Raw genomic sequence first — 27,440 nt, 5'->3', positions numbered from 1 at the left:
ATAAAATGTAGAGCGAACCTCGGATAGTCAAATTCGTTCTATATTTCACCGAAATGATTAATAACAGTAGTTCAATAATTTCCGAAAAGTTTCTTCAAATGTTTTTGAGATTAAATAAACAATTATATTTATAAAGGGTTTCATCTTCAGTTTCTGGCGATCAACTTGTCGGTCGAAATGGAGGTGAGAAAAAAAATTAAATGTATTTATGTTTTAAAATCATTTATTGTAAAAGTTTCATAAATGCCACAAAATATATTTAAGTAAACATTAAACAGATACAAATTAGAGTATCGAGTATAACTTTGGTTCTATCCTTAATAACTATTTTCTTTTAATTTTTATTTTCATGCCGGCGTAGGTCCGTCATCAAATATTCGCCGAATATACATTATTTCTAGGTAGGGACGTAGTGACATAGTGACGCGGCTATACATGTGTCGTGCGCTGCTGGGCTGGGTCAACGGAGTTGTCCCTAGATGGGTGAGTGTGTGGCGCGCGGTCAGCAGGCGCGGAAGCAGCGGCGGCGGCGGCGCAGCACGCGCGCGCTGCACGGCGCCGCGCCCGGGCCCGCCTCCGCCTGCGAACGAAACGTACGTTCATACCACAAAGCATAGATAAGTATAGATATCTCACCGCCTTATAATTGAAGGAAGCCATTAAATAGCTTAAATGGCTGACAGAAGTGTCAGCCATTTAATCTAAATGGCTGTCATGGTGTGATTTACGCGGAACAATGCCTACATGCGCAGTTGCAAAAACACGAAATCGAAGAAAAAGTGCGGAGAAATATCGTTTCATTCGTAAATGATATGAAAAGTATGTTTTTTTTTAACATTTTTCAAACAAGAAAATAGATGTATGTACAACAGATGTACAGCAGTGTATGATGACAAATATTGACAATTCCAATTGTCAAAACTTGCCCTACAGTTTTGCCAGTATTGCCCCACAGTGGTCTGTTTGAACCCCCAGAGGTCGACAACTACTTATGTAAGCGAAATAATGAATCAGGGTTTAGCGAGATGTTCGTGTCCATCTCGCATAATGGATCAAATTGTAATGTGGACGCCGAGGAATGCCAAAAACACTACATCTAGTTTCAGGGACATAAATGTGCGGAAGCTCTTTTATTCTTCTATTCTATTCCTCCCCAGCCACTATAATAGATTGGCTCTTTTAATTATTTATTTTATAAAACTTTGCATATAGGTACACAAGAAAAACACATTACAATCATTTAAAATCGCTAAATTTGTCTTAATCCCTTATACATAACAAAAAACTTTTCCGTTTCGGATAATTGAAGCAGAACATTAACAAAAAATTAATATGTATCTGGCTTGTGATCATTACGGCCATAAAAAGCGTGAGTCACCGGTGAGTCAACCAGGAAGCTGTAACACTCGCGGCGGAGTCAGAGTCAGACATTGGGCAAATGGTGCGACCCCGACCCCCGCCTGCGCTACCTACTCGTAGCTCACCGGCCGAGCCCGCCGCGGGTCCGTGATGTAATGCTCGTCAAACTACGCAGCTGTGATTGGATTTTACGGCGCAGTTTCCTTTTTTATCTTGATTTTTTACCCAACTACGGCATTGTTGGACTAATGTTTTTCGAGAGTATATATAGGTGTGTAGGGTACCTATATATTTCAATGTTTGGCACGATCTGCAGCCTTCGATCAAATATTTATGGTTTCGTTGTAATGGTCTTAATTACGGAAGTAACATAGGCTATATGCTATAATTATATTTTATGTTTGCTTAATTTTTTATTTCATATCTCACTGTTTAATTTCCTTAGAATAGATCAAGGAAATGTTTTAAAAATCTTTATACCAAGTAACTTAAGCTACTTTTACCCCAAAATGGTCTAGGACTCTAGGGCATCATATAATTTAAAAAAATGCAATCGAGCTCAGCCATTAATTGAATTGAAATCTGTCACATTATTACTTATTTACCTTAAATAAATATATAAGCGTCTGTCATATAAAAATATGATGCCTAATCATCTTAAATGTGTTATGTAGCTATATAAGATCACAACAAATAGAATTTTAAAAGCATACTTACTTATAATGTGTATAACTATGTGAGATGCAGATTTAAAGTGTTTTATGCATTAGTTTCTTAACCTATTTATAAAACTAAACATTTATCAAGTTTTAATAAATTCACCTATTGAATGTTTATAAGAATTGCAAAATCTTTCCGTTTTCCGTCATAACTAGTACCTCCCCTTTGTGAGATGAGAATAAGGCGATTGCAACATGAGATGTCTTCGTTATATAGAAATTTAATACCACTTCAGATTTTCCAGGAATAACTTGTTATGACTTTATTGCGCATTTCGATATGATCGATCGATAAATGTAGACTTAGATCGCGCATAGAGGTCTTGTCATAGTACTAACTGCAGTTAATAAATATTTACATGTAATATTAATACATAGATAAGTAAACATATCTCACCGCCTTGTAATTGACAAAGTAACAAACAGCTTACGGTTTTCGTGTATGTACACGAAATTACGCACACACTCACGTAAAACAGTTTACGGTTTTTCCCATTACGTTTCCGACCGTCGTGGTGTAATTTACGCAGAACAATGCTGACATGTGCAGTTAAATGGTGCAAAGACAGCACGGAGAAGTATCGTTTCATTCGTAGGTGGTCTAAAAACTACATTTTTTTAATATTTCACAAACACGAAAATATATAATATTGACAGTACAAAGTACCTTATTGTGAATTACTTTACATGTGGGAAATAACTTGCAAGTAAAATTAGATATTGATTATGTGTTTTATTTAAATTTAACAGGAATATTATGTACGAGTAACTTTAAATTGAAATATTATAATATTATAAATCTATAATTTTTTTTTTCAATAGCATCGTTTGATTAAGTACTCATATTACGTAGATAGTGCATAATATTGATATAAATATATTGCTCCATTTATGTATTTTTTGTATAATTTGTACATTTACGGATTTAGTTGATTGTTTTTATAGCAATTGTATATTTTGTGTTTGTTGTTGTCATTGTCATATATTTTCTTCTGTATATTTTTAGTTAATTTTTAATATTTTTTACTTTTTATTGTTTATTAGTTATGCGTTGAGTATATTTCATAAATAAACATTACTTTCGTAATACACATTTAATTTATTCCCTTTTCCCTTGCTACTCTAAGCGCCTACTAAATGATCTACTAAGAAAACAATTCGTAATGTGGTGTAGATACAGACGACGGGATTGGTCATTTTATTGTTTGAATTCTTGACAAATAGAACCTTTTTAGAGAAAGTTTACGTATAAATAACGAATACTACGTAGTTTACATAATAATTAAATACATATTTCAAACATTTTAGGGAGGTAGAACGAAGACGTGGCAACACGTTATTACTACGCACACAATTTCAACTGTCAAAACTGGCTTCATTTTCTTGTATGGAGTGAGTTATCTTTACTAATCTATGATATTAATAGAATACATTCATTTTACAGTTACAGCTCTAATACAAATTATTTATGACAATATTATATTCATATTCTTTTGTAATTGTTGCATACGGTAGGTAAAGGACGTTCACAAATATTAATATTATGACATGACTTCACTAATAACATCACAACATTTTTTCACATAAAATAAAGAAAAAATAATTCACATGAGAGAGAAACAAAAACTATAATTTTGTCCCAAATTGATATGAATCTTTTAATAATTTCAAAAATAAAAAATACAACTATGAAATAGCGTAGTAACAACAGAAACTACTATTATGTACATTCAACAATATGTAGGTATATCTCAAAACTATATTTTTATCTCCCACTTCCCGTAGCAGTTCAAGTTCACTGATCTAACAAATATCTAATAATAAAAGAAACGAATCAACACAAACATAATTTATGGACGAACAGAAATAAGTTATGATGTATTGCTCCGACGATTGCCATTGGAATGTATTACATTTGCGTATTTAACTGTTTGTATTTGTTATTACAAGCGCTATATGCTGCGCTAATGTAATGCTAGTCAAAGCTTTCAATATAACCTTTTTTTATATCTGTAAAATTGTTTTTTTAAGGTGAAATAATTTCTTAGATGCGTTCAGCGTATTTTCAAATAAAAAAATTGATAAGTAGGATATTTTAATAAGTACATTTTAGTGCTACCTGCAATATGTATAATTGTATATGTACACGAAAACACTAAGAATGTATTACGTAGATAAATATTTCTCTTTTAGGTACCATTGTCTAGAAATCAAAACCATGGCGTATTTAGTAAGCTAGTAAATAGTTTTTTAATACACTGTACTTAACTAACAATCCACAGTTAACAATTGTAGGACAGCAAGACTAGTCATTAAGTGAACCTTGTTAGTGCGTTGCTACTATAATTTGTATTCATTTGTAGATAATATGTGTCGCCCGCTGTCGGCTTAGTGTCCCTGACCGTGCTTGTATACTATATACAAAGCTTTGCTTATAAAGAGATATATGTAAGCATATAAACTAGGCTTGTACCTAATAATAACATTAGACAAGTTCTTCTGAGTTCTTGTTCTGAGTGATAGGGGCTGAAGTGATGATGTTAAAATAGGAAATTGGTTATTAAACAAATTATTATAAAATATTAAATTGTATAAAGTGTTAAATTGTATGTAATGTAATTTATTATAATGTAATGAATTGCAGACTCGTTGGCAACTTCAGAACTATGTGTACTTAATTAATATTTTACTCTATTTTTAACTTTGCAAGGGTGTAAAATTCGACTGTATATTATTTTTTGTTATATAATCATTCGTAGAGCAACATTTATTAAGCATAGCTATTACACAGAATATTATATGAATGTTGAATATCGTTACCTATTTATAACTTCTGACAAGTGGATGTTTTCATAATGCAGTTTACGGCAAGAGGCGTGAAAATTACAAATGTCAATGACATGATGTCAATATTATTCAGACACGTGATATGGTCACATGATCTATGTAATGGCGTCATGGCCGTATCGAAAATAGTATACTACATTCCTATTTTATGCTTCCACATAGAATAAGTATCAGTAAAGGAATTTTATGTTGCTTTTAAAAGTTTATTTTCGTAGTCTTGCGTTTGTTCTAATTGTAAATAACAAGTTTTATTATTTTATTTTACATATCAAAATCAATGTAATTTTATAACTGTTATTGACTTTGTTGTACTTAGATATCTAAAAGCAATAGAAAAAGTTGTGATCCGTTTCACGTAGAACCCCTATTATATATGGAGTTGGTTACAGGTGTCCCTGGGCAGAAGTGACCACTTACCATCACTGCTGGAGGACAACATCCTCTAATATTATCTACTCTATAATCTTATAAAAAAGTCAATGAGAATCATGGTATGATGAAAATGAACTTGAGAAAAAACAACGCATATTTTCATTACCAGTATTTACGACACGGCGTCGTATCGCAATTTTTAATATACATATCACGATACGACGTCGTATCGTTTGTTTATGTTTTAAGGTGATAAGGTTAATGTTATAAGGACCAACTACACAAGTTGTTAACGATTTACACATATCATTTGGCAAACACACTTATGTACAACGACTTATTATAATAATTATGTAGCGAGTTTAAAATAGTTTGATAGGCAGGGAAGACCGGAAAGCGAGTTCAAAGAGCGTTAACCAAATGGCATTACTTCGCGCATCGAAATAGGTTTTTACGAGCTCGTCAGAGACACTCCTTTATAGTGGTCGCAGATGTAGAATAAAATCTATGTATATCTCAGATGACTCTCAGGCGACATGGCAACAGGTGGAGATGAAAAAAAGAAACAAAGGGACATTGTTACATGTGGTATAATTAACTAACTCCCTGCTTGAGTTTTTTTGTAACCTTTGTTATTTCTAGACGGCTCTATAAAGTTTATGTTGTGATTTATGTTTGGAGTGTTAAGGATTCAATGTGTTACTCCTCTTGAGCACTGCTCGAGGAGCGGCCACGTTTCATTGTCTAAATTCGAAGCTAGCATATATGCAAGATGTTGAGAAGACATCGGTAATATGTTTTAGAAAACGCAATTTCTTGATGAGTTGCAAAAAGTCCTCGTAACGTGCATCAAAAACGACATCTTTTAGCGAGTTGCGGGAAGTCGTCACACACTCTTTAATATGGAACACACAAAGATTAGTAAAGATACTTCGTCGCCTTGAAATTGAATGAAGCCACAAACGGCTTATTAGTAAGTTATTTTTTTTTAATTTTTGACAAATAAAAACATTTTTAGAGAAAATTTACGAATAAATAACTAATACTGCGTAATTTACATAATAAATAAATAATTATTTCAAATATTTTCGGGACATTTTAGCACGGAGACGTGGCAAAACTTTTTTACGCAGGTATTTCGATTCTCAAAACTGGATACATTTTCTTGTTAGGAGTGAGTAATCTTTACTAATCTATGGGAACACAGAAATAGGTGTGAGTGGTGCTTCCGAATCGAACCACAAGTGTTCGACGACTCTCAAAATGTGATAGAGTTGAATTTGGAGGTGGGGGGGAGTCAGGAGTGAGGAGGAGGATAGTTCGTGTCAAATTGCTAGTTCGCTCCGAATATAGAAACAAGTCGCAATAGCAAATTTTAGATATTAGCGGCACGAAGATAGCGCGGAACTCACCCGGCACCCTTCGCTGCCCGCTCTCGCTCGCGGGTACATAGCGCAGTTAGTGTGCCTTTACGTTGTTACTGAGTATGCGCAACAACTTTAGAGCGGTCTAGCAGCTTGGCGCGGGCTATACTGCGGCAACGATGCGGAGGGCGTTTTCTGAAACCGGCCCCGCTCTTGCGGCGGCCCCGGGCAGCTACTGTGCCCTGGGTGTGGGTGTAGGGGGGTGTGTACTCACGAGCACGGTGCGCGTGCGCTGCTGGTAGCCGGCGCCGCACTGCGCGCTGCAGGCGCTCCAGTCGCCCCACGCGCTCAGCTGGCACTCCGCCGCCCGCCCCGCACCACCTGAACACCACACACACATCCTTCATACATTCACCCCTACATTGCGACAGGTTACACCTAATTACACCTTTGGGTCCTTTAACAGCAACGAACATTAAACGTTTACTGTCAGATATTTTTTGTACAATATTCACAAATTGGCACTCAAAGTCTAGAACATGTAGTTTGCTAAAAAATTCATGTAATACATGACTGTCTATTTCCAAAATACAGTAAATAAAATAAAAATATTTTGACAGACACGATTCATGTCTACATAATATTACGGAAGATATAAATATTTTCGTAGACATTGTATTAAACGATACGATTCTGTTTTACTACAAACTGTCTAACATACGATATCCATAGAGGGTTCTCAAGGGTATGAAGTCAACAATAGTCATTCAAGTATATTACCATTAGCGGGCACCGGCACGATGGAGCTGATGCTGAGCCCCGGGTAGTTGGAGCTGGCGCTGGGCGGCCCGCCCGCCCCGCCCGCCCCGCCACCTGCACACGCGGAAATAATCAAACGTTACAACAGAAGACAGAATATGTACAAGATATCGATTATAATAACTATTTCAATATTACACAATTTGCTAATATAAAATATAACCTTCGTGAAAACAGCAATAACACAGCGTAAGGGTCAAGGGTTTGTAACCAAAACACCTAATATTTCACAGCTACGTATGTTTTAAACATTGAATTATACACTGATTTAACGATAACAAAAACATCGTAAAGAAAGCCACATTTACGCCTACCAAAGGTATTTGAAGTCTATTATTAATAATACACAGTTTACTAATACGAATTATGGCCTAAGCGTTTCTCATCTTGAGAGGGTAGTGGTCCAACAGAGCTCAATAAGATAAAAAAAATTAACAAGACTTACAATGTAACTTTCCGGTCTTATATATTGAAAATTATCAATAACAATTAAAACGCCCAAACCCGGATGCTAAAGCCAAAACAGTTTTAACATAATATTCAAATGATTGTTAAGAAAATATTGACTTTGTTCCGGCTAGTAGGAATTCGCAGCGAGAACGCACCTCGCGCGTACGTGCCAAATACATTGCAGTAAACATTAACATCCGCCTCGACGGCCCCACAGTAAACGAAATATAACTATTTCCTCAAATATACTTTGATATTTCTGCTAACTCGAATACTTATAACTTGTATAATACAATATTTATGTTACGTAATTTAACTTTTCATGAACAAAACAAATAATTAAGAAAATAAATAAATTTCATATTTCAATAAATCTACAGTAAAATGTTTTTAAACATAAATCAATTCCTATTTCCATTTCCTATTTTGACATTATGGCGGACATAGGGGTGCATAAACCTATTTAGTACCTATTTAAAATGACGTCACTAAGCTTTGATCTAACCCAAGAGTAGGTAGGTATATGCAAAATTTCAGCTCAATCGTCAAGGGTTCTTTAAATAATTTAAAATTCAGGTCAACATTTGACCCTCGCATAGTAACGAACTAATAAAGTAAGTAACGTTAAATCTTGTAATAAGACACAAGTTAGAAATAGCTATCGCCAAAGGATTGCATATTGTAGTGCTATGAAAAACATTTAAAAATATGACAAATTTCACTACCATTTAAGGTAAGGTAAAACTTACCTGTATACCTGTATAGTTTTACCTTACCTTAAATAGTAACCTATACATCGGCTACGCATATACGGTAAGACAATTATTTTATATTAATCAAATAATATTATATCATGATATTATAATATTATAAAATAACGTATACGTTTAATAAATATGATATTTATGAAGGAATAACAGGTGGCCTAGAATATTCTAGCCCGTGCAATAACGACATGAATATCAGAGCAAACTGCATATGAATGTTTGAAGACCATTATTGAACGATCGCTTTGACGGGCGGATAGACAAAGGGGCTCTATGAACATAATAATATATAAATCAATGGGAGTATTGTGTACACAAAGATTATCAGGTAGTAAATGTTATCATAACATGTAGAATTATATTTAATTTGCATAAAGGTTACGCAAAGTTTCCTAATGCTATGTTCTGCGAATATTTTACTGTAATTCTGTTTTTTTTTTTTATTGAATGTCGACGTCTTACCAATTGTCAGTAGACCATTTCAGAAAATATATGCTTAGCATGTACATAAACGGATATTTTTTTTTTTCATTTTATATAGACACTGACCCGGCAAACGTTGTGTTGCCATATAAATAAAAAAAATGTTAAGGGTGAACAACCCTTATCACTTAGGGGTATGAAAAATAGATAGTAGCCGATTCTCAGACCTACTGACAGTACATATAAATACATATAAAATGACAGAGAGTGACAGAGAGTGACACGAGAATTTTATATATAAGATTACATTTTTATCTATACACATATTATTATATGTTGTGAATAAAAAAAATAAATACTTAATAGGAAATAAGACATGGTTACTAGAATGGGCGTGCACTAACCGAGCACGACGCTGCAGGTGTCGAGGCAGTCCTGCTGCGTGAGGAAGTTGTTCCGGTTGCCGCGGCAGCCGCCGTAGTGGAACTGCACGCACATGCCCTTCGCCGCCACGAAGCTCCAGCGCGCGTAGCGGCCGCGGCACGGGCCCTGCTCCGCCTCCTCCATGCAGATACCTGCATCGCACGTTCAAATATAGTCTATTTTTATAGTGTGTACATTTTGATTAGTTAATTTAAGTACAGCATTTTTCAGTTATTTACAGAATTAAAGTTATTCCTAATGCTTTTACAGAACAGAACAAATCAAGTTGTTAAATTAACGTGAGAAAATGAATTTATTTTAGATAATATTATATTAAATTACAAATTATTTAAATATTAGCGAAATTTGCAACTCAGTTGCTGGTCACGCTAGCATCTTTATTCTACGGTTAGATGTTTAAAGATGCTATCTAAAGTTGTGTATTTATTGATAATATTCCACCACACGCGAATATCCACACCAACATTTGGTGCGACATGTCGCAGACTCATCCTTTAGTTCAAGAAAACACGGAAAAAGGATAGTGTTTCGACATGTCTTTTGCCGTGTAGCCGTGTCGCAACGTCGCCAAGTGTAGCTCGTCGGTAGCCTGTAACCCGAGCCGCTACGTCACGGGCGGCTGCGGCCCAGCGCGTAGCGGCCGAGCGTAGCGCCGTAGCGGCAAGCGCTACGACCCACATTACTGTATACTCGTATGTACATTATGTACTTGATGTTTCAAAACTACCATTTATGACGCTTCTTAAAATGTCATTCTTATTATAACAGAAAGGTTTATTATGAAAATATTTATTTATTAGTTTAGTATGAAAATATTTTTAGTAGATCATGAGTATTAGTAAAGCATGGTCTTCAATCATACTTTAATTTATATAATTAAGTTACATTGATTGCAGTCGGCAACCGGGCATTTGTAGATGTTAAATATACATTTAAGAGACTAAATATATACCTAAGTAACATTCAATGCAATTTGGCTACTTACTTATACGTCTCACAATCGAAGGAAATCCGAGTAACGTGGTGGAGTATACTCTAGACATTGGAATTGAAAAAGAATTGCCAGACTGCCCAGTAGCAGGACATAAAAAGAGTCGAAGCTAAGAAATGAATAAGAGTGGGAGCATACGCTTGGCGGTCTGCATGTCGATCTCGCAGGAGTCCCGCTCCTGGCAGGGGCGCTGCTGCAGCAGCTCGACGCGCGCGGAGCAGGGCTGCTGCTGCGCGGCGGGCACCAGCAGCAGGCGCGTGCGGAAGCTGACGCCGCGGCCGCACGACGCCGAGCACGGCGACCAGCCCGCCCACTCCGTGGTGGGGCACTCGGGGTCCGCCACCTCGCGCTCCGCCTCCGAGCACTCCGGCTGCATGCACTTGCGGTTCTCCTCTGTGGAACACTCACTCGATCTGATTGGCTGATGTGTTGTAATTATACACATAAGCATGTATAGTCCTGTGACATATACATCTCAGGGGCACGGTACATCGATGATTCTCATTTTTATTTTTGGATACCACTACTATTTTACAGACTTCGTGGAAAGCTAAATGATAATCGTTAATTTAGTACCTTCTCTACCTCTTCTACTAATCCGCATTAGAATAAAATAGTGAAATATTTCAGACATCCTACAAAATTAAAACTAACGTTAAGTTCAAATTCAAAAATTCTATACGTTATTTAAATTCGATTTAAAATAAAATGTTTGAAAAATTTGTAAGCTTAATGAATGTATGTTGTCGTACCAATTTGTACGAGCGGGCACTTCTTGAAGCCCATGGGGTGCAGGAAGTGTCTGCGGCGCGTCTCCACGCCCACGCCGCACGTGACCGAGCACTCGCTCCAGCCGCCCCACTCCGACGTGCCGCACATGCCCTCCTCCACCACCGGCGCCGCCTCCTCCACCTCCGTCACACTGTCGTCCCTGACAAGAACGTAGCATGGATACATGTTTTATAAAGCATCCTAATAACATCACACCACTCGCCGAAGGATTAAGTTCCATCCACACCAACTGGACTCGCGGCGGTCCTCCACGGTTCGGCTTGAGCGGACGTTCTTGCCACGAACGTGCAATATGTGGAATGAACTTAACTTCCTTCTGAGCTATTCCCAGAGCGCTATAACATGGGGCTCTTCAAACGAGGTGCAAAAAGAGCTCTTCTTCAAAGCCGGCGATGCATTGGCTACTCCGCTGGTGTTGCAAATGTTCATAGGCGACGTTGATTACTTTCCATCAGGTAGCACGTCTGGTTTATCGTTAGGCTTAAAGAAATAAGTTCTTCTCCTAAGATAAACAGAAGATAAAGATGATAGAATGATATGATTGGATAGGTGAGGCACCACCACCTTATCTATTTGAGACGTGATGTTTTTGCGTTTTGCATGGCCCTTTGTTTTACATGGTCAAATGGTCCACGTGTGGTAAAGACCGTTTACTATCTCAATCTTATAAAAAACGGAATCGTGAAGAAAACTGCACTGCACTGCACTGCTGCTGCAAATGTGAATAATTGTAAAGTTTTCGTTTTTTGTTGAGTTTGTTAAAGCTTTTGTTTCTTGTTAATTTTGACAGTGACAATTGTTTGTTTACATTTTGGACACCTAATTATGAATCAGACTATAGTTTAAAAATAAGCCATCAGATTAGTGCTAAAGATCACACCTTTCTTTACTTTCCAACCTCCGTACCTCTGATGCAATCGTTTTAAAGTGGTAAACTAGAAGGGTATTTATTTTGTAAAAGTATTGGTATTTCATTTAGTTACAAACAACGTTTTCTTCTGGGTGGTTATTATTTTTTCTTAGTATGGAATTAAAATAACTAAAATTTTATGTGAAATGAATTGTTACCGTATCTGTAACATAAGTGACATTTATTGCTAAAATCTGTGAAATAATATTTTAAATTGTAAATTAGGCTTAGCAATAAGTATTATTTATGCTTCGGATTAAAAATATACTTATTCAGATTTTTTTTAATTTGTTAGGTTTAACTTTTCTAGATTCAAAAAGTGTTGTTTGTGTTACTACTTACTAGGCACAATATTGCTGAATAAAGGTAGCATTAAATATAAAGCAATTTAAGTGTTAATAAAAGAGATAAAAATAATAATTGAAAGTGTTTGTGGTTCAGCTCCGGCGGCACCATCGCCACACCTATTTCTGCGTCACAACAGCGGCATTAAGCTTAGTCAGGGGTAGCGGTGCATCTGTGGCCGACCTCAGGTCAGGAATATCTGTTTTTATCTGGGGTTGATTACAGATGTCCATGGGAAGTAGCCACTTACCATCAGGAATGCATGATTGTCTGCTACTGCTATATTATAAAAAAAATTAAGAGTGTAACTAACTCGCACTCCGCGACGGCGGCGACACACATCTCCTTGGAGACGAGCTGGCGATCACACGCGAACATCTGCGCCTTCTGCGGCATGCGGTACTCGCGCGTGCGCATGCGCAGCCCCTTGCCGCACGACACCGAGCACGCCGACCACGCGCCCCACTCCGACACCGCACACTCCGCTGGATTATAATCATTCATTTGTTCATTTTATTTAATTTTGAAGGTAAAGTCCACGCCACGCTGCTAGTTCGCTCTGAAGTTGTTGCGAGCAGGGGAAGTCATACAATTTGCTATGGCGACTCGATTCATTTATATATTCAAAGCGGACTAGCAGTTTTACGCTTACTAAAGGTATAAAATAAAAATAAAATACGAAATAATTGTTATTGAAAAGAAACTGCAACGATGCTTATGTATGGTTATTATTTTATGATGAGAATTAGCTTTACAAATTGGATATATGAAAGTGATTTCGTGATTGGTACTCGTCGTGAACGAGAGATTACAGTTACAGTTACAGTCCATTAATTTCTGTAACTAACTGTTGTTACAATCTGAAGTTGATCACATAAGATAATTTTAAAATATAAAGTAATAAGATATTATATGGTTTACTTATTAATTCGTTCAAAGTCAAACATAATAATGGTACAATAATCAAAGAAATAAGGCGGCTCTTTCTCTCAGTCAGCAACGACTCACGTTGATTGGTAGCCTGCGTACCCTTGTTCAAAAGCAATAAGTGTGAGCGGCATCTCGTAAGAGTTGCAGCATACCACCTCATTCCAGTCTACATGACCATGTTCTACTAGATGTGGTATAATGATCAAGTATTAACGTTTATTCGTATATTATAAAAACTCACGTTTATTTGTATTCTGCGTGTTCTCCGCCTCCTCGGCGACGAGCGCCAGCAGCGTGTCCTCGTCGCAGCCGCGCGGGATGACCCTGTCCCTGACGACGTGCAGGCGGGCGAGCGGGGCGAGCGGCGCGCCGTCCGCGGAGTAGAAGGGCGCGCGCGGGTCCTCCGGGTACATGCTGGTGATGCGGTACATGCGCTCGCGCGGCACGCTCTCCGAGTTCGGCGACTGGGACGCGTCGGTACACCTCGTTGTTTATACTCAATCTACCCTCATTTTGTCTACCAAGATCGATATTTAACATCGTCCAGTATGCAGGAATTGTCAAATGTCGATAAGTATGGTAAGCAAAGCATTGGATAGATTGATTTTTAACAACGGACATAAAACGTATAGGTAACGGAGGTACTAGGAATAAAACAATTTTTTTATCTAAATGATTACAATTTTTAAGCCTTTATTAATTAAACTGAATATACTCAATCGAAATAGAACAACTATCGATAGCACTCGGCTACAAAAAGGTTGAAAAATTTTAACCTGTCTTTTATTCTTATTTTTAGTGTCAGAACAGATTTTTTTATATGTTTTTATTTGTTTTTCACCCAATTTTGATCGATCATTCCAACCAATACAGTTGTATTAAGTATGATGTGCTCTATCTTTCACCACAAAAGTATCTAAAGTTATGTTAAGTTAAATTACAATACATAAATTACGTAACGCTCCTTAAGTTACGTTACAATACGTAAATTAAAGAAAATAAATCAAAACATCATATTATAATAATTATGTATTGGATTACGGCGTTAAATAATTATAACGTAACGTTAGAACGTATTGCTCTTCCGTGATACAAATGGTAACTTAAAAGCCAAAAATTCAAACCAGTTCTCTACTATTAAACAAATCTAAATATTAATGTATGTTAGAGGTGTTACCATATACGAGATGCCGTTGTCGGTGCCGGCGTCATATGGGTAGAGATCGACGATCTTCTCGCGCGCCCACGAGCAGTCCTTGTTGCAGAGGTTCAGCCCGTTCACACCCACCACCCAGTCGGGCGACGGACCTGCTTCCACCACACATTATCAGCACCATCACTAATTACATCTCATCTGGACAGACTTCTTTCGCTACATAGCCTGAGCGCCAACTCTTTACCGTTATATGTAGTCCGCGTCAAATTGCTAGTCCGCTGTGAAGTTGTTGCGCACAACTACAAGCATATATTCCGTAGCAACGTAAGGGCACACTAACGCAGCTATGTACCCGCGGGCGAGAGCGGGCAGCGGGCGGGTGCCGGGAAGCCCGCACTCTCTTCGTCCCGCTAATATCTACAATTTGCTATTTGACGCGACTCGTTTCTATATTCAAAGCGGACAAGCAGTTTGTCAAGGACTATATAACTAACCGTAAGTCTTTTTACACTGAGACCACATTACGTCTAGGATAGAGACTGCCATCAAACATTAAGTTTACCCTATTGTACCCTTACTTTCTGTTTCTTCACATTCTCCACAGATACAAACATCCCAGAATTATATGTTACGTTTATTCAATCCATTATTCTGTACCGTTTGCTTCAGTAGACTGAATAAACATAACAATAAGTAAGTACTCATGTCTCTTTGTCTACCTCAAATGTTCGCAAAAAAGAGAGACAAAATATAAAGCGCCATTTTGTCAATTTAGACATTTAATGTCACGTTACTGACACTATAGTTCTGATACAATCCGCTAGGGACGCTGATTGGAAATTGTATGAGCAAATACGTAAACAAATACCAAAACAGTCATATTTGTTAAAACGTAAAAACTCATGGTAAGGGTACTGGTCATTTTTTCAAGTCAAAATGTATCTCACCAAACATAGAAGCAACAGAAAGGTAGGGCCGCTTCTTGTCGACGGAGAAGGCGGTGGAGGTGTTGGAGTTGACGTGCGGGTACCACAGCCCCTGCGCCTTCACGATGGAGCGCAGCCCGCCCCGCTGCCGCAGCTCGCGCTCCAACAGACCCACTGACCCCCACTCCGCTAACGACCTACATATTCAATATAAGTGATTTCAAATTCAAAATATTTACACTCTCTTATCTCTTCTGATTTGAAGGGTGTCGCAAAGGAGATATACTTATCCGAAATATTTCCGCTTTAGCCTCAGGGGTAGCAGCTTTCGTGAGTGGTACCTCAGGTAGGTAGGAATCTAGTATTGATTACAGATGTTTATAGACGGCAGTAGCCACTTATCATCATATGGACTGATTGCTCGTCTGTTCCTCTCATATTATAAAAAATACTAACTGTACTAAAAACGAGAAAATGAGGGCCATAAAATGCTAATTTTCTGGTAATAATTTAATGGAAATACATTCAACCCAAGTTAATATTAGGGAAATATCAAAACTAAAGGAACTCGTTTGCGTATGTTATTAATATTCCAAATATAGGCTTTTAGGTCTACATTACAAATTATATGTATCATCGTCATAGAAACCTGAACCCATCAGTTGCTATCTGGCCTTCCCCCCAAAAGCTGAAGTTCTTGGGGTGAGAAGCTCCGATGATGTCTGAGAAGTGCGTCAACCAGAGCGCCTGTGTCGGGAAGTCCTTGGGGTGCGTTTGCGGTGACCAGAGACCTTCGAATACCAGCTGAAAAAATATATATACCAATTATTTCATTATAGTCGACTTTACTACAATAACGGATACATTTACGATTGAAATCATTATTAAACCGTTACATATAGGTAATATTTTTACAAGAAGGTAAAGAAAGGTAAGTCGTGACTATATTGAAAGTACTTTTTTTCAAGTTCGCATATTTCATAATATTAGAAGCTTTAGCAAGTTGGAATTTTACCGAAAGTCTCATTTTACTAGAAAAATAATTCATGTTTTTGTAAGATTCGAAAAGTCGTAACTCCTTGTCACTTATTAAATAAGCACACGCTTATATCTAAAGCTAACGAAATAAGATATTTCCGTATGTTAATCGTGAGTAAACGTAGCGGTATAGTCCGCATAAAACTGCTGGTCCGCTCTAAATATAGAAATAAATCGCGTCGTCGTAGCAAATTGTATGACTATACCTACTCACAACAAGTTGAGAGCGGACTAGCAGCTTGGCGCGGAGTGTACCTTGTACTTGGCGTCGTCGCAGGCGCAGCAGTCGGGCGCCGCCAGCGCCGTGTCCTCGCACACGCGCCGCGTCAGCTGCCCGTCCTCCGCGAACCACCGGCTCGCGCTCTCGAACACCATCGCCCTACCACAACAACATTCGTCAGACAAATTGTAGATAGTAGGAGATTGAGTAGGTAGTGCCGTGGACACTGTTCATACGGATATAATCATCGATCACAGGGATAATAATCCCTTGACATTGCTCAAATTTATATACACTAGTAAATTAAACAAAATTTATACACAGACTAGTGGTAGCCTTGTGGTTGAAACTGAACCTCTCGATCGATGGGTCTGAAGTTTGAAACTCAGACATGCACGCACCTCTTTTATTGCCAATTTGTCACTTGCTTTAACGGTGAAGGAAAACATCGTGAGGAAACCTGTACACGTGAGAAATGTATAAAAAAGGTCTCAAAGATATGTGAAGGTTACTAATACGCCGCGCACAGGTCCATTGCGGCCTTATCCTTCTCATTCTGAGAGAAGCCCCTTGCCCAGAGGAGAGGTGCCCAGCAGGGGGACAATAATTGGTTGACGAAAAAATTAGACACATTAATTAAAACGACACTAACTTGATAAGAACACAACCGGAGCCCGCGGGCGGTGCCTTCCACATGACCTGCACCTCGGTCTTGGGCAGCGTGTCGGCCTCCACCACGGTGTTGGTGCACTCGTCGTGGAACTTGGAGAGCGTGTCGGCGAACAGCTGGAAGTGTCCCTGCGCGCGCGGCGAGCGCGGCGCCGCGGGGTCCAGCGGCTGCAGCGCCAGCTCGAACCGCGTGAACTGCTGCACCACGTCGTGCGTGCGGGAACCCACCAGGGTTACTAACGGAACATTTTGTAACCTAATTATTATTAGTGATAATAATTATAATTTGAAGTTTATACTTCTTTGGGCGCGTTTGTAAAAAATACGAGAGTGATATTTTACAACACCGACCCCTTAAAATCGACACCATAAAGTTGGCTAATAATTGACGCAAATTTTGCAGGAAAGGTAGCAAACACTTTAAATAAAGTAACTTAAAATATATTATTTTTTAGATATATGATACGCATCGTATCATGTGTAATATTTTTAGTGTTGTACGAGTAATAGTTTTATTTGGCGCGTGTACCTACTTACACGCACTTTTTAACAATTTTCGAGAAGTAATTTGTACACATATACAATGAAGTAATTAGTACTATACTACGCAACTGGAATTTAAATAACTTCAAATAAGCAAACCGACGACATTAAGATAAGGGGACGTTGAATCCTTTACGAAATTAAGATATGAAGCCGTCAGCGTCAGCGTGTCACTTACCGACGTACCGCTGCCCGGGCGCGTACCGCTCCACCTCCCCGTTGAGGATGAGGCGGTAGAAGTTGTCGCCGGGCGCCTTGGGCCCCGCGCCGTCGCCCGGCGCCAGCTCGCACGCCAGCGCGCGCGACGCCACCAGCGCCACGCACAGTGCCACCAACATCTTAACTATTGTACCTACTACATTAACTACATTTTTAATCCTCTTGAACAATGAAAACGGCAAGTTCGACTCGACGACAAACAAGATGGGAAATTGATTACAATCTCCTAGCTAAATTGGACAAAATTTTCCTTTGGAGAGTCCGAAACTCTACCCTACACTTACAGTCATGTTACCTTGCTGTCTTATATCAAAAGGATTTGCTATGCTATATATTATCGTGAAATTTAATAGTTATAGGCACATGGTACATATATTATGTAGTAAATGTTACTAATCGTTTGATTCTTACAGTATTAATAAGGACAAACAGGTGTACAATTAATGATAAATGGTTGCAGTTGCCTTCAAATTGAAAGACGGCTACCATATTATGTATTGTGTATTAAATATAAAAACTGACGTGCATTCAATATGACCTCCTTTCAACTCTAGTTTTTCCACTGAAACGAAAAAATGTGCCTATACCCATATCAATTCCCAGAAATTAAACAAGTGCATGGATAACGATGTAAAATATAATAATTATAAAAGTTTATTATACATTGAACATTTGGGTCACGAACTACATAGGCTAATTATACAAGTGATAATTACAAGAACAACTTCAATTCACGTAAATATCTTGGCATATAGGTATTATTGTAAGTCTTTCAAGTCAGGAAATAATCGGAACGTCTTTGGAATAATACATTTAAAGAAATACTTCACAACTTAGCAAATTGGATTATTGTTAATAATAACCCGATTTGTATTAGAAATAACTCACTATATTGTATAAGAAAAAGCCACGAAAAAGCTCATAAAATATATTAGGTACCTACCTACGTACCTAATGCCTATAATATCTAATCGTATACGTTTTGTAGCAAGAGTATCGATTCCGTCGTACTTAGAATATTTTAAAACGTAAATACTTAAGAATTGCTTTTCTAAGAACATCAATAAGTTAACGTCTCTCCGCAAACGGCGCATCCCATTAACAAAGACATCAAATAATTTTATTATTTTCTTGTAACCACGTGTCCTATTTCATAAGTGTTATAAAGAATTGAAATTTCTAGAATAATGAACAAGAACAATTAGAATATTTAGTAAATTAATGAACTCACCAGTGGATGTGTGAGCGGGAGCAGAGGCTGGAGGCGAGTGCGATAGGAGCGAGCCGCGATAAGGGGTCAGGAGTCATCTGGCCACGACTTTGTCACTAAATATCCATCGCAAAATTACTTATTATTATTAATGAGCGTTTTATACGGACGTTCTCGCCCACACTGCGATTCAAGCAGTATACTTGCATTTAGAAATGGGATGAGCTAATACTATGCAGTTATGCACCTACCAAAAAATACTAAATCCAGTATCACTTGATATGATATGTAAAACTTCGTCTAAAATGGATCACAAATATATAGCAAACAGGACTGTGTAACGACTCAAATTCAGGTGAGATGGTAAGTTTAATCTGAAGCTTTTAGATAAGGTGGTCAAGGGCAGACATCGTGCGGTGCGGCGGTGCGGCGGGCGCGCCGGGGCGCCGGCGTGACCTAATGGCGGGAAACAGGGCAATGGAAGCAACTGTTGTTTGAACTTCGGACTTTACCCCGATACCCTACCTCTATGTTACTAAGACTTGCCCTACTTGGTACTTAATTGAAATAGATCATGAAATTAACCTGACCTTTCCTGTTACGATGGGCCAACACAGGCCAAATAAATTTATTGATTTTTGTTCTTCTATTTTTTTTTTATCTTTTTGACACGTTACCACAAAGATGTCCTTACCCCAAGGGCACTTTAAATACTTAAAAGAAATAGCAACACAATTTATTTTCTATAAACATAAAAAATGTAACGTTGTACATTCCGTTGCCTAACAATATTTATAAAATGTTATAATGAAATTACATAGGTAAATCTAAACATTCACTGGCCGGTTAAAATTTACAACCAAAGAGAATATAACCACTACGTTTACTTACAATTTATGAGGAATTCAGAAATTCTATCTGATCTCATCATTTTTAGAAAAATAACCGTACCTACCTATTATTAATTTTAAAGCTACCTTACAAATACTGGCTTAAAATAAAAATAACTTAGCACTACCAACACTTTAAGCTATAGGTATAGGACCCAGGCACTCGACGGTTAAAAGCGCAATATTTCAGAAAATATACAAACGAAACATATTTTGGGTGTAAGAGGAGACACTCACCTCGTAGAAGTAGGAACGGCGGTAATGAGCCACCGACGACAGCATTGTTCAACTCCTGCCCGCAAGTGGCTCTTCCGCTGTTAAATTAACACTTGTTTCTTACGACTACGACATGATATAACGACATAGAATATTTTAAAGTTAAGCTTTATGCATTTACATGCTACATTATACTATAGCAAATATGAGATACATGAAGGTAGGTATCAAAAAGACAATAATGCTAAGTAGTGACTACGTGATACTACTAAGAGTAATATTGACTTTGATTCTCAAAAATTGCCATCTTATAAAACTCCCTTCGTCCTAAAATCTTATTAATGTAAATGAGTAATTTACAGAACAAAGGCGTATTCGGCTAGTAGCAAAGATTACAGTATACTATAATATGCTGGTAGCTTCTTAACTACAACATAAAGCTAGTCGTGTCGTACAGAAAAAAAGATCACTTGTAGTTAGTCTGATTGACCGCGCGTGCCGCATACCTTGCGACGCCCACACTTTCGCTAGAAGAGGAGCTCAAATAAGAGTAGGAAATGCTACCTAAATTATACCAAATTATACAGGAAAACCAAACTACAAAAAGTACATAACGCTATCTTCAGCAATCGACTCAATGATTTGATTTAATCTGTATCGGAAAAAGCCTAAAATTTGTTATCACAGTTCGACAAATCTGAAAGGCCATTTGAATGCAGGAATTACTGTAATTCCTACTTAATATTTTAAGTAAAAGAAATCTTTTAGTTAGCGCCCGTTATTAATAATAAGTGTAATCCGATTCATAATGATAGCCTCATTACATTTTCACCGTCAAATGTTTATAACAAATCACGCGCTTTGGGAACATTTCCGACAAGCGGCGGCTCGCATGATCGTGATGGATGCGAAGGCCATTCGCCCAAAACGAAGGTTGCAAGGTCATATAGAACATAAACGCTTTATTACATTACTCGTGTTTACATGCTCCACGAAATTCTGAACGATGTCATCGAAGATTTTTTTTTATAAATCACTCAGGTATGCAGGTTTCCTCACGATGTTTTCCTTCACCGTTTCGCAAGTGATAATTAATTTCTAATACGCACATAATTTCGAAAAATTAGAGGTGCGTGCCTGGGATTTGAACCTCGGACCCCTCGATTGAGAGGCCGAGTTTCTTAACCACTAGGCTATCACTGCTATCAGACGACAGACAGACAGACAGACAGACAAGATTGATAATAGTATTGTAAAATGGTACCACATACCATTTGTGTGTAATAGAACCTAATGAGTGAAATCTTATTATGAAACAATCTTGCCATGTGTACACATAGATTGGAGCGTTTAAACACAATAGTTTCATTTAATAATACGTACAAAGGCCTTTTCTTTTTTTTTTTTTTTTTGTTTTCGAGGGGGAAACCTTCGAAAGGTACCCGGTGCCGTGGGAGCGACACAGAGTTATGTGGGATTCTTACCGCACTAAAACCCCCCCGGTGGCCGTCCTCGGCGCTGCGTAAAGGACTCCGGGATCTCCAGAGGAACGCAACCGGAGTCCTCTTAGCGCGTTGCCCCGTCGGGCTCCGTCCAGGTGAGCATGCCGCTCGCCGCACCGTCTTTTGTACACGACGGTATGCGACCACACATACCGCCGTCCTTCCCGGGGTTGCTGGCCGGGCGGTTTGAGCTCCCACTCTTGCCGCCCGCAACCCCGGAAGCCCCTTTTAGTCGCCTCTTACGACAGGCAGGGGATACCGTAGCCCTATTCTGGTCCCGGAACTACAGGGACACGTACAAAGGCCTAGGTGCCAATTACATGGGCGAGCACCGCAAATAATTTTGTAAATAGTTATTATCGATGCAATATTATTGAAGCATTAAAATGTTAATGTTTTTTACAGGTACATTTATGAAGAAACACCTGGCGTCAACAGCACTGTAAGTTACAAGGAATCGAAGCCTCACAATCAATATAGTGGCTACGGCTATGTAATAATACTAATATTACCCAATGATGTTTTATACTATGATATTACCTTGTCAAGATAAACATTTTATGTAGGTATAGAAAAATAACAAAAACAATATTTTTTCAAACTATGACCTTAATTAGCGTAACCTAATACAGAGAGTATTAATGTTTTTTTTTTAATTACTAAATAAAATGAAGTAGTTAAGATTATTATTTCATATTTTTAACGAAATTTAAATTTATAATCGTTAATAATATGGAATAATAATCTAAATTTAAAATTTCGTCTATAATATGAAATTATAATTTATTCCAATCTTAATTTGCGATTTAAGAAGAACTTTATTTCTCATAAAGAATTTATAATTCACTTACTGAGAAATCATAACTTAAAAACATTATAATATCGGGCGTAGGTACAAAAAGTTATGTTATGTTAGAAGTTTACCATCTAGTTACTTAGATGACACAAAATAAATGAAATTATTATAAAACTGGGTTAACGTTTATCAAGTAATATTGATATACCCTCCGTATTCGTGGTTTTAAGTTATGTTACATGGAGCTATAAAACAAAACATCTTTGGATGCGGCATTAATGGTAGTCAGTAGTAAACTAAGTAATTATTGCACTAACATAATTTAATGCTTAAAAAATCTAAGAAAAAAAAACAAAAAAAAAAAAAATATATATGTAAATTAAAATGTAAATAATATTCTATAAATTATTTATTTTGTATTCATGTTATTTTATGTGTTTTTGTTGTTCGTAAATTAAATTTATGTTTCTAATATATGTGACTTTAATAACTTTTTAAAACGATACATAGTTTTAGCATTTTTTATGTTAGTTGGTAGTTTATTGTATAAATTAACACCCTCAAATTCGATATTCTTTTTACCATAATTTGTTCTCGGAGGACGTGTTACTAAGTAGTTAGCATTCCGTAGTTTAATTCGTTGTGTTTGTTGTTTTTTCGTAAATGATAGACTTGTATGTATGTCTTTATTTAAAATTTTACGCACTAATATACAAGTATAGTATATATATGTTTGACTAATGTTCATAATTTTTGTGTCATGGTATATTTTATCAGTTGGTGTTAAAAATTTATAATTAAATAGTGCCTTTATTACTCTGTTTTGTGCTCTTTGTAAAGGATCAAGGTTGGATTTGGCTGCAGTACCCCACACTTCGATTAAATAATCAATGTGTGGTTTGACTAAAGAGTTGTAAATTATGTATCGCACTTTTTGAGGTAAACACCTTGAAATGTTATGTAAGGGACCTGACAGTGATATTAATTTAGACCTTATTTTCTCAATATGTGGCTTCCAACAAAGATAATTATCTATTGTAAGACCGAGATATTTTTCTTTTGTTTTTCTGTGAATTAATTGATTATTAATTTTTATTTCTATATTAGTAGTGATTCTCTTATTTTTTGCGGAGAGTATTACGAAATTAGTTTTTGCGACATTAATTGTAAGCAAATTAGTTTGGAACCAGGTATTTAACAAATTAAGATCGCTTTGAACGTGAGGTATCATAGCTTCAACTGAATGTCCAAAATAAAAAATGCTTGTATCATCTGCATAAAGTGAAATGTCTCCTTTGAGCCCTAATTGACATATATTATTGATGTAAATTAAAAATAGAAGAGGCCCCAATACTGAGCCTTGTGGGACCCCATAGGTGATGGATTTTGGACTGCTTTGATGGTTGTCAATTTTCACAATTTGTTTACGGTTTTGTAGATACGATTTAAAGATTTCAAGAGCTTTTCCAGTAATACCTATATGTCGAAGTTTCTCTAGCAATATGTGAGGACTAATCGTATCAAATGCCTTTTTCAGGTCTATAAATATACCTATAGCTATTTGTTTTTGATCAATTTTATTTTTTATTTTTGTTATGAGGTCAATTGTAGCCGATAAAGTATTCGCTTGCGGTCGGAAACCATATTGTTTGTGATATAAAAAATGTTTTGATTTTAAGTACGATTCCAGACGATTGTATAAAACTTTTTCAAAAATTTTAGATATAACCGGTAAAACAGAAATTGGACGGTAATTACAAGGATCCGATTTGCTTCCTGACTTAAAAATGGGAATAACTTTAGCAATTTTTAAGCTGTCAGGGAATATACCTTGATCGAAACAAACGTTAATACATGCTGTGAGTTCATGAACGATAATATTTTTAAGACATTTGATAGATTTAGTACTGATACCATCAATGCCGGAACCAGTGTTAGGATCTAGATTATCGATAATTCTTGCGACTTCTTTCACAGTAGCTGGTGCGATAAAATTCAGTTTATGTATATCATTTACTTCTGAATAAATTTTGTTTTGACTTCTTTTATATTCATCTGGGATCATATTAGCTAAGGCTGAACCAATTGTAGAGAAATAGATATTGAAATATTCGCAGATATCCTTATTGTCGGTGATGCATCTTGTATTAATTTCCAGTTTATCTGGTCCAACCTTGTTTTTGATTCTATTGTTTGAAAGATCATTTATCAAGTTCCACAACTTTCGTGGTTTTGTCATATTGTTTTTAAATTTGTTGATGTAATATGAACTTTTCGTTTCTTGTATCTCTTTTAATACTTTGAATTTTGCAATCTCATAATTCTTTTTTAAAGTAATATCTGAAGTGTTTGATTTATATTTCTGCCACAGTATATTTCGATTGTCAATGTCTTTTATTATATCTCGCTTGATCCAGTCTTGCCTTGGAGGGTTTAACATTTTAGTTTTTATTATTTTACTCTGAGATAAACAACACTGTAGCTTTTTTTCGAGTCTCTCATACAGCGGTTGTTCTTTTTCTTGAGTCATATTTTCGAAACTATTATACAATTTTTTATAATCTATGGCAGTATATTCCACTTTTTTTGTTAGGGGCGTGCAATATCGTTTTATTTCCAAAAATATCTGTTTGTGATCAGACATAGCAGATTCTATCATTACAAAATTAAAGTTATTGTCTTTAAGGTTTGAGCACACATGATCAAGTATAGTTTTAGTTGTTTCAGATTCTCTAGTACAGAATTGTTGATCTATTTTGTTTAGAATTTTAAAATCGTACTCTTTTAGAGTGTCCTTATAGTTTCGAGTGGCTTTGTCTGGATCAAGAAGGTCTAGGTTGAAATCGCCAAACACCACAGCTCGTCTTTTGCTTTGTAACTGTTGTGAATATACTTCCAGGAAATTGTTCATATTTGCTGTATTAGGTTTATATATTACACCAAGGTCTAATGAAAATTTATGAACATGTATCCAAAGGTAATGGGTATCATCAAGGCAATGTTCTTCAATAAGGCTGTGTTTCATGTTATTGTGGACAAACATTGATACTCCACCACCTCTTTTATTTCGTCTACAGTTGTAGTAGTGTGTATAACACGGAATTTGGAGTATCTTGGCTTCATCTTCATTTTTTATCCAGGTCTCTGATAGTATGATAATATGTATGATAGTTTTAAAAGATGCAATTATAGTCCTTAACTCATCGAATTTTCCAGGCTTTACAATGCTGCGTGAATTTGCATAAAAACAGCGTAAAGATTTTTTATCAAATGCTATATCAGTATAATTTGCTGCGATTTCATATACTACTTTTTTTTTGAGATGAAATTAGTTTTTTGTGTTTGTAACAGATGGAGCCTTTTTTTCAGATGAAGTAATTATTTTGGGTATCCCTTTTACATATTTAATAATAAGATTAGGTTCTCCATCTGCAGTGCGCTTATCAAGTTCTCTAATTAAATTTTGCATATGTTTTCGTTGTTGCGGGGTCTGGTCCGAAAATATTTTGATGTAATCATTTTTAAGGCAGTTTTTATTGCGTAGTATTGCTTTAGCGATCTCTTCTGAAGCAAAGCACACCTTGATTGCACGTGTACGATCAGCAGCGAATTTTCCAAGTCGGATAATTTTTCCAGGTTGAGGACAGTCGCTATAGATGGATTTTAGAATTTTCATTATCTTTATTTTCTCCTCCTCATAGCGCTCCATGACAGACTTTGTTTTTGATTCAGGAAGTCCAACAACTATAATATTATTTTTTCGCATATTGCGGTCCTGAAATTCACTGAGAAGTTCTTCATAAGTGATGGGCGCATCCCAAGAAGAAGCCCCTGGGGATGTACATTTGAGGTTATTAAAATCAGCCTCCAGTAATTCAACCTTCTTTTTTGTGTTTTCGGTAATAGTTGACATGCTTGCCAATTTGGATTTGAGGCTATTGTTTTCCATAATGATGTTTTCGATTGTGTGACTTATATTACTTACTTCGTTTTTAATGGAAGTAACATCTTGACAAAGCTTATTAATGCTATCGGTTTGATCGTTCCTAGTCGACGTTAAAATCGCCATCATTTCGGACATCTGTTTACGTATTTCAGACAGTTCATTTTTAATGGTTTCTGTGTCATCGGTTGTTTTTTGTTTGTTACGAAAGGTAATATTAGCCCCCGTGTCACTTTGTTGTTTTTCGGACAGGTTTGGTCGGGAACCTCCAAGTCTTGTATTAATGCCGCCTCCATTTGGTGAGCGTACTGAGCTCATTGTAGATCCGTGGCGCGTATTGAGGTATCGCTACTTACGTACGTACTGCGTGTGCACTTGAGAGCGATGATTGCAATAAGTAAAGAGCCCGTCTTTTTTACCCGAGGGGGTGAAGAGCTGTCACCGCGTCAACTGCACTTATTGCTTGGATTATTTTCGTATTAACTCACTGAATGCTGATTTTGCATAAATTATTATATGCAGATTGCGAAAGGTCTAGTATTGCTTGGTAACTTTCAATTTAATTTTTATTTAATCTATA

The 27,440-nt window shown here is 36.9% G+C and overlaps 2 protein-coding genes across 5 annotated transcripts in view; one reads left to right on the top strand and one right to left on the bottom strand.

The window, feature by feature from the left end:
* The window catches only part of LOC140751468 (phosphatidylcholine:ceramide cholinephosphotransferase 2), a 118,785-nt gene that overhangs the window by 38,005 nt on the left and 53,340 nt on the right, over positions 1 to 27,440 (top strand). Inside the window, exon 2 of one of the 2 annotated variants that reach the window (XM_073085335.1) lies at positions 22,527 to 22,563. The exons of the other annotated variant lie outside the window; for it this stretch is intronic. The gene's annotated coding sequence lies outside the window, so the exon portion shown is untranslated. The remainder of the gene's footprint in view (positions 1 to 22,526; positions 22,564 to 27,440) is intronic. 2 annotated transcript variants of the gene reach the window in all.
* On the bottom strand, positions 206 to 20,794 carry fat-spondin (extracellular matrix protein f-spondin). Of its 3 annotated transcripts, none has more exons than XM_073085624.1 (16): positions 20,641 to 20,794; positions 19,535 to 19,629; positions 18,263 to 18,439; positions 17,525 to 17,777; positions 16,908 to 17,031; positions 16,264 to 16,418; positions 15,636 to 15,811; positions 14,710 to 14,840; positions 13,774 to 13,996; positions 12,916 to 13,087; positions 11,308 to 11,486; positions 10,694 to 10,948; positions 9,525 to 9,695; positions 7,442 to 7,534; positions 6,936 to 7,042; positions 206 to 580 (listed from the first exon to the last, which is right to left on the bottom strand). In XM_073085624.1, exons 3-16 carry the CDS (start codon positions 18,420 to 18,422, stop codon positions 503 to 505), a joined length of 2,277 nt encoding a protein of 758 aa, XP_072941725.1. In that variant the 5' UTR covers positions 18,423 to 18,439; positions 19,535 to 19,629; positions 20,641 to 20,794; the 3' UTR covers positions 206 to 502. The 3 variants fall into 3 exon arrangements, with proteins under 3 accessions (XP_072941725.1, XP_072941726.1, XP_072941727.1); XM_073085625.1 differs by having other exon boundaries at positions 18,263 to 18,436; XM_073085626.1 differs by having other exon boundaries at positions 18,263 to 18,427.

This window comes from Epargyreus clarus, unplaced genomic scaffold (genome assembly GCF_041222505.1).
Source record: "Epargyreus clarus isolate Ecla_fem2 unplaced genomic scaffold, WU_Ecla_fem_2.2 ptg000023l, whole genome shotgun sequence".
Lineage (NCBI taxonomy): Eukaryota > Metazoa > Arthropoda > Insecta > Lepidoptera > Hesperiidae > Epargyreus > Epargyreus clarus.
This window is presented reverse-complemented; position numbering and strand designations above follow the sequence as displayed.

Bases quoted from the DNA above. Each gene is read 5' to 3' on its own strand.
- fat-spondin (XM_073085624.1), bottom strand. From the start codon at position 18,422: ATGTTGGTGGCACTGTGCGTGGCGCTGGTGGCGTCGCGCGCGCTGGCG. The intron at 17,032-17,524 runs GTTAGTGTCGTT...TTGTTGTGGTAG, and splicing joins TCCGGTTGTGTTCTTATCAA to GGCGATGGTGTTCGAGAGCG. The intron at 10,949-11,307 runs GTACGACAACAT...AGTGTTCCACAG, and splicing joins GTGCCCGCTCGTACAAATTG to AGGAGAACCGCAAGTGCATG.